Below are 6,872 nucleotides of genomic sequence, written 5' to 3' on the forward strand. Positions count from 1 at the left end.
GGAGCCTTTGAGGCTCCGCAATGGAGCCAGGTTACACCAGAGTTTGATCTTCAGACTCTCGGAGCACCCTGTGGCCCCCTGGCCCCAGCTCCGCCCAGTAACGGTTTCTTGACGCTCCAAAGCTGAGAAAAGGCAAAGCTTCGTCCTTCCCTTCTCCTTGAAAACTTTTCCTTTTCTGACTAGGGGGATGTAACCAGCCCACAGCCTCCTGAGGGCTGTCAAGGAGGATGTGTCCATGGATCACTTGAATTTGCAATTCAAGCAAATCTTGGCTGGAGAACGTTTTTCTCTCAGGGCAGCCTGGAGCGAAATGAGGCCATGCATGGTAAACTGAGGCAGAGGTGGGCGGGGTGCACAGGTGCCGCCACCTCTCTGCTCCCTGCATCCCTTGCCGAGTTGGCGGTCTGAAGCCCTGGCCTGTAGGCTGCACCAGACCACCTCTTCCCAGCTGAGCAGAGCGGCCTTTGCCCCTCCTCCTTCTGACCTTTCCGGGGCTCCCTAACCGCCGACCAGGCCGCTCGAATTTTAGCTGTCCCCTTTCTTTACCGCCCCCTCCCTCTGCCCCGCCTGCCTCTGTGCCCTCCTGCACGTCACAGCCCGCTGGCTCTCACGCCTCTGTCGGTCTCTCTGCGCACATCTCCGTGGCGTCCCTGGCACCCTCGTAACACTGTCTCGAATCCTGTTTGCCCACGCAGTCTCCCTTTGCCCCCTCTCTCACCTGTGTCGTTAGATCCCTCCGACTCTTGTCTCTGGGGGTCTTGTCTCCCGAACTCTCCGGCTCTCTCCTTCCAGGGCGTGCGCTCTGCTAGGTCTCCCTTGGTCTCGGTCGACCGGCCTCTCTCACGCGGCCCCCTCCCTCTCGGCCTCCCTTCCTCCTCCCTCCCTTCTGGGTCCCTCCCTCCGGCTCAGCCTAGGGGTTGGGGGCGGCGGCGCGGGGCGGGGCGGGGCGGGGCAGTGACGCGGGGCTGGCCGGGCTAGAGGCGCGGCGGCGCGGGGCGGGGGCGCAGTCCCGTGTCCGACCGGCCGAGCCCCGCGCGCCCCGCCCGCGCCCTGCGCCTCCGCCCGGCCGGCTGGCGGGGGAGGGGGCATGAGCCGGCACCCGCCCGCCGCCCGGAGCTGCGGGCCGGCCTAGAGCCCCGCGCGGGCCCCGCGCCGGAGCCAAGCCGCCGCCGCCGCAGGCAAACCGCGGGCGCAGCCGTGGGCGCCGCGATGCAGCGGCAGGGGGAGCCGGGCGCCGCGCGCTTCGGCCCGCCCGAGGGCTGTGCGGACCACCGGTCGCACCGCTATCGCAGCTTCATGATTGAGGAGATCCTTACGGAGCCGCCGGGGCCCAAGGGCGCCGCGCCTGCTGCCGCCGCTGCAGCGGCGGGGGAGCTGCTGAAGTTCGGCGTGCAGGCGCTGCTGGCGGCGCGGCCCTTCCACAGCCACCTGGGTATGTGTGGCGCCGCGGGGTCGTGGGTCGGGCTTGGCCAGAGACAGCAAGCTGAACTGCGGGGGGCGCCCCGAGCCTCCTACCCCGGCCTCGAAGCAGTCGCTGAAAGTTGCTCTGGGAGCGCAGGCTCTGGGACCGTCTCTCCGAGCCCTCCAGGCGGGAGGCGGAGGGTACAGGCGCCAGGCCGCACAGAAACCAGGCCTCGTGCCCGCCTGCCGCCCGGGGAGGGTGTTCGCTCTCTCCTTCACCGCCGCCCTTCGGCCTTCAGCCCTGGGACCCCGAGTGCGCATTCCCATCGCAGGCGCACTACCGGGCTACCGACCCTTGTGGGTGGAAGGGACCTCAGGCCACGGGCGCCTGGGCTTCGCCACAGAGGGCTGGCCGTGGCCGCGGCTGCCCAAGCTGGAAAAGTCGGACCTCTCGGGAGGAGGCCTGCACTCCCGAGGGCTGGGTGCTGACGCGGGCCCAAACCGGCCTGGAGTCCCCGGGAGCTCCAGCGCGCGAGGAAAGCGGCTTTGGCCGCAGTGCGGACCTGCCTGGGCCTTGCCTCGGGGCCAGAGGCCTGACTGTGAGCAGCTGCCTGGCTGTCCCTTCTGCTTTCAGGTCGGCAGGGCCTCTGCAGGGTTTGAGCGGCCTGCGCAGACCTTTTCAGCTTCTGTCGTTTCTCCTCCTTTGGCGGGGCCTGGCCTGCCCTGATGGTGCGGTCTCCATCGCACTCCACGCTCATCTTGTCTTTCCGTAGCTCGCTTTCCACCCGTTCACCGATTGGCCTCCCTCGGCTTCTCTCGTTGGGGTTGGTCTGCCTCCCATCTCCCACCTTTACCCTATCGGACCTCCGCCCTACATTTACCTAAACCTTGCCCGGCCCTTTCCGACTCCAGTCGGACTAGGACTCGCCCCTCAGTGACAGGCCTGCAGGAGAAGGAAGGTTCCTACGCTGTAGCCGGGACCCCAGCCCTTCAAGCCTCCTTCCCTGCACCCACCACCTCCCAGCCCGTGGTCCCCAGGCCAGAGGCGGCGGGACCAGCGCGCTTCTTCTAAGTCCATCTGGGATTCAGTCATTCTGCCACCTTTCATCTCCATCTGCTCTGTTGTTAATAATTCGTTTGAAGCGGGCACAAAATCATTTTAGGACTGAAGAAAACGGAAACATCTTCATTGGAGAAGCCTCTGAAGATAGAAAACGTGAACAATAATTTACGGGTTCTCAGGGTACTTTGGAATTTCCAAGAAGCATCCAACCCCGGCCCAAATGACGCCTGGCCACCCATGGCTGTTGTGCCACGCACGGAAGTGCAAATGTGCAGCTTCGTGCACATTTTTAATTCTGATTTGATTGGAGCAAACGCCCAGCTTCTTAACCGGCTGCCGTTTTCTGTTTGGTTTCTTTTTACCCCAAAGGACAAGACACACTCTGAGTTTCTCGCAGCTACAAACATGTTCATCAGGAACCCCAAGATCTCAGAGGCAGCTGAGGCCTAGAGAACTTCAGGACAGAGCACAGGGTCGGGGAGATCCTCCCTCCCAGATTTGGGGAACAGTGGCGTTGAGGAGGGTCTCCATCGGCGCCGCTGGCGCCAAGCGGCAGGGCGTGGAGGTTTTGCGCTGGGTGGCTCTGGCCAAGAGCGAGCACTCCCGCGGCACGTGGTGCGGCAGTCCCGGGGCAGAAGAGCGCGGCCCTAGCTCACCCGGCTCCCCATTCTCTTTCTTCGCAGCCGTACTGAAGGCCGAGCAGGCGGCGGTGTTCAAGTTCCCACTGGCGCCGCTGGGCTGTTCCGGGCTGAGCTCTGCACTGCTGGCGGCCGGGCCTGGGCTGCCCTGCGCCGGGGGTGCGCCACACCTGCCGCTTGAGTTGCAACTCCGCGGGAAGCTAGAGGCGTCTGGCCCTGGGGAGACGGGCACCAAGGCCAAGAAGGGGCGTCGGAGCCGCACTGTGTTCACGGAGCTGCAACTGATGGGCCTTGAGAAACGCTTCGAGAAGCAGAAGTACCTTTCCACGCCGGACAGGTAGGGCGGGGCAAGGCTAGGGCCAGCTGGCTGTGGGAGTGTGGTCGCTTGCCTTGCTGAGGGTGCGCCCTGCTCTTTCCAGAATAGATCTTGCTGAGTCCCTGGGCCTGAGCCAGTTGCAGGTGAAGACCTGGTACCAGAATCGGAGGATGAAGTGGAAGAAAATAGTGAGTGTTCCTGGTGGCGTCCTCCCCCTCGGCTTCCTGGGCCTTGCCCCGGTGCATTGTAGAGCTGCTCTCCTCCGTCTCCCTGCGGAGACTCTGCCCAACCTCCCGATTCCCTCAGTGCGTGGTACGCACTGGGACCCTCTCAGTTTTCTCTGCCCCTTGGGTGCCTGGCTAAACCATTTCTTCCTCTCCCGCATCACCTTCAGGCCTCCTGGCAGTCTTATGCTCCCCTGGCCAGGCCTCGGGCCGCCGCTCCCCAGCGGCATTCCGACAAATAGTCGCCATTTCCCGGGGCATTTCCCCACCATTTCCTCATATGGTCTCCTGTATTCCTTAGTCCCACCTGGGTGCAGGTCTCCTCGGGGGTCCCCAGTCCACGTCCTGGCTCACCCAGGGGCTGGTGGTCCCCCGTACAGGTGCTGCAGGGCGGCGGCCTGGAGTCTCCTACCAAGCCCAAGGGGCGGCCCAAGAAGAACTCAATTCCAACGAGCGAGCAGCTCACCGAGCAGGAGCGCGCCAAGGATGCAGAGAAACTGGCGGAGGTGCCTGGCAAGCCCAGCGACCAAAGCCGCGAGGACTAAGGGTGGTATACGGTGCGGAGCCCTGGATGCCCACGCCGCCCGCAGCCCCTTCACCGGGCGGAAACCCGCGAGCCGTCCCTTCCGCGTCCAAGACGTTTACTTCCTAAACGTTTTTATTATGATCTTGAATGCGGACAACTGGGGCTAAATGAGGAAGGACACAGACCCTAAAGCCAAACCCAGGTCCCAGCGCGCTTCTGGGCCCTAACCTGGGAGACTCGCGTCCAGCGCAGCGGAAGCTACTAGTCGCTGCCCTGAGCTCCGTGGCGCAGAGCGCTCCACGCGCATTCACGCCCGGCTCCTCGCCTGCACCCCCACCCTGTCTGGGGCCTGCCCTCCCGGCCACAGAGCCTCCAGGCACACACCCGCTTCTGGACGTCGGGGACCCGGCGGTTGGGCTGAGGCCACTACGGCCTGAGACTGCCCCTCCCCCCCACTCCACCCCCGGGCAACCAGTCGGCTCAGCCTGGAGGCCGGGTTCCCGAAGTCTCTGGGGCCCCTACCCCTTCTTGCGAAGACAGTGACTTTTTTTCCAATAAAATATTTTATGACACAATCGCGCTCGGTGGAGCAGCTTCTGAATCCGCAGGGGGTGGGGGTGGGCGCGGTAAGATAAGCAGAACGCCGGCGGTTGCTTCTAAAACTTCCTTCCCTCCGGCTGTGTGGAAGGTAGCTGTGCTCTTCACCACAAGCCCGGGCTAGGCACGGCGGGCGGCTCGGTGGCTGCAGGATCCTAGGAGTTGCTTCCACTCTGGGCGTGAGGGGCCAATCTGAACTCCACCTCCTCTTCCTTGCCAGCCGGAGAGCCGCGGGCAGGAGCGGTCTGGCCGCACTGCGGGTGGCCAAAGGAGCGGGAGCGGGAGGTCCGCCGCAGAGCTCGCTCCGCAAGTGGCGGGACTGAGAATCGCCTCAGTTGCTGGTTCGGTTTCCTGGGACTTGAGGGACCAGTTTGTGCGGTCCTTAAGATGGTTTTGACCAACCCTTTCCGAGGCGATGGGAAGCCGAGGACACGAGGTTTGGACAGAGCCGCCCACCAGTGCGGCAGCCCGCCCGCGGGTCCTGGCAGCAGCAATGGCTCCCCAGAGTCCGCACATTTTGCGCAGGATACTCCAGGTGGCAGCCCTGGGCTGCTGAGTTCCCGCTCCGGCAGTGAGGGCACCTGGCTGATGGAGAGAGAGGATTCAGAGCCGACCCCGGGCTAGGAAGGGTGGTCCCTTGTAGGCGCACAGCTTGGCTGCCTGTGCCCTCAGGTGTCCTTTCTCAAGGAGAAGGTCTCAGTTGCCTTCTTGCAGTTCAGGCTGGGCTCAGGGCTGCCTGTGGGTTCCTGTCCTTCTGCTTCCTGAAGCTGGGAGTGGGGAGGGTGACCAGAGGTGGGGATGGAGCGATGGCCTCTTTACTGGCTCAAGAAGACTGAAACTTGGCCACGCGGAGTTCCTGAAGCCAGGTCCTTCCATGCTCAAATAGGAAAAGAGATTTAGGAACAACTACAAAAATAAGATTCAGGAAAAAGCAAACAAACACAAAACTCAGCTTCAGGCTTTGTATTTCAGATTGTGAACGTGACCCCTTCTGGCCCCCACCTACTGTGACAACACCTTCCCTTTCAGCTCTCGGCTTGATAGGCTCTTCCCAGAACCTGAGCTTGGACTTTCCCTCCTGGAACCTCAAGGCCTGAAGGAATGGGAGGTGGGTGGGGGGCACGAGGAGGGGAGAGGGAGAGAGCAAGCACTTTCTGAGGGGTGCAGCCACTGTCCTCACCCTAGTCCTGCCAGGTGTGGGAAACTAGCTCTTGCTCACTCAGGGTTCGTAATTCAGCCTTGCAAACAGCTCCCAGACTACTGGCCTGCTTTTCCTGAGAAGCCCGAAAACCTACCCAACCCTGACCACCTGGAATGAATGAATCATCAGAATGCGACTGCGCCCCCTAATCCCTTCCAGCCTTGGGGTTACTCCTAGATCTTTCAACCTAGCGACCCTGCAGTAAGTTTCCTGCACTGATCCCAACAGCCAAGTGACTTACGAGACCGCATTTAATCCTCCCTATTTGAAAGGACAGGAAGTGAAGGTCTGACTTCTGTGGAAAGGGAGGCCTGAGGGACCTGGATTCCAGCTGTGTCTCTGTCAACCATGCAGAGTTGTGGAAGAAGGTAGAATGCACCTATGCCATTCAAGAGGGTCATGGAGGGGGATCTGACCAGCATCAGTCACAGTACCTTCAAGGCGCTCCTGTTTTACTAAATCCAAGGAAGGCAACCTTCGGCAGATTAGCCACCCTGTGAGTCTTTGGCATTTTCCCAAGGTGCCTCGCTGTTCTGGACCTAGTGGTCTTTGTAGGACCAGGGCTCTGAGAGGTGGGGGGGGGGGGTCCTGCCAATCCGGAGTCAGAGCATAAGGGCCCTAATATTTCCGCGGGAACAGTCCCCTCCGGGCGCAGAGGGGAACTTGATGAGGGAACTCCGGTGGGGGGTCACTTGTGGGTCAGTGGGGAAGTTGGGCCTCAAATGAGGGAGGCCAGATTCCAGACCCTGCAGGGCGGGAGGGGTGGAGTTTTTGTCATTGCCTCTGTGCTCCTTGGCGGGACAGGAACGAAGAGGCAGATAGAGATCCTGAGACTGGGGAAGAGGAGCGGGCTGCGCGCCGTCGTGTTTGGGCAGCTCAGGGCTTCCTTGCTTGGTGGAATCCTTG

General features: G+C 62.4%; 1 protein-coding gene across 1 annotated transcript; it reads left to right on the top strand.

Annotated features, from left to right (window-relative positions):
* Positions 1 to 1,003: 1,003 nt before the first annotated feature.
* On the top strand, positions 1,004 to 4,743 carry BARX1 (BARX homeobox 1). The gene is made up of 4 exons (XM_012464293.3): positions 1,004 to 1,432; positions 3,148 to 3,439; positions 3,522 to 3,606; positions 4,023 to 4,743. Exons 1-4 carry the CDS (start codon positions 1,210 to 1,212, stop codon positions 4,185 to 4,187), a joined length of 765 nt encoding a protein of 254 aa, XP_012319716.2. The 5' UTR covers positions 1,004 to 1,209; the 3' UTR covers positions 4,188 to 4,743.
* Positions 4,744 to 6,872: the final 2,129 nt, after the last annotated feature.

Source organism: Aotus nancymaae, unplaced genomic scaffold (genome assembly GCF_030222135.1).
Source record: "Aotus nancymaae isolate 86718 unplaced genomic scaffold, 86718_ANA_hifiasm-v0.15.2.pri h1tg000041l, whole genome shotgun sequence".
In the NCBI taxonomy this organism is placed as follows: Eukaryota; Metazoa; Chordata; class Mammalia; order Primates; family Aotidae; genus Aotus; species Aotus nancymaae.

Bases quoted from the DNA above. Each gene is read 5' to 3' on its own strand.
- BARX1 (XM_012464293.3), top strand. From the start codon at position 1,210: ATGCAGCGGCAGGGGGAGCCGGGCGCCGCGCGCTTCGGCCCGCCCGAG. The intron at 1,433-3,147 runs GTATGTGTGGCG...CTTTCTTCGCAG, and splicing joins GCCCTTCCACAGCCACCTGG to CCGTACTGAAGGCCGAGCAG. The intron at 3,440-3,521 runs GTAGGGCGGGGC...TGCTCTTTCCAG, and splicing joins TACCTTTCCACGCCGGACAG to AATAGATCTTGCTGAGTCCC.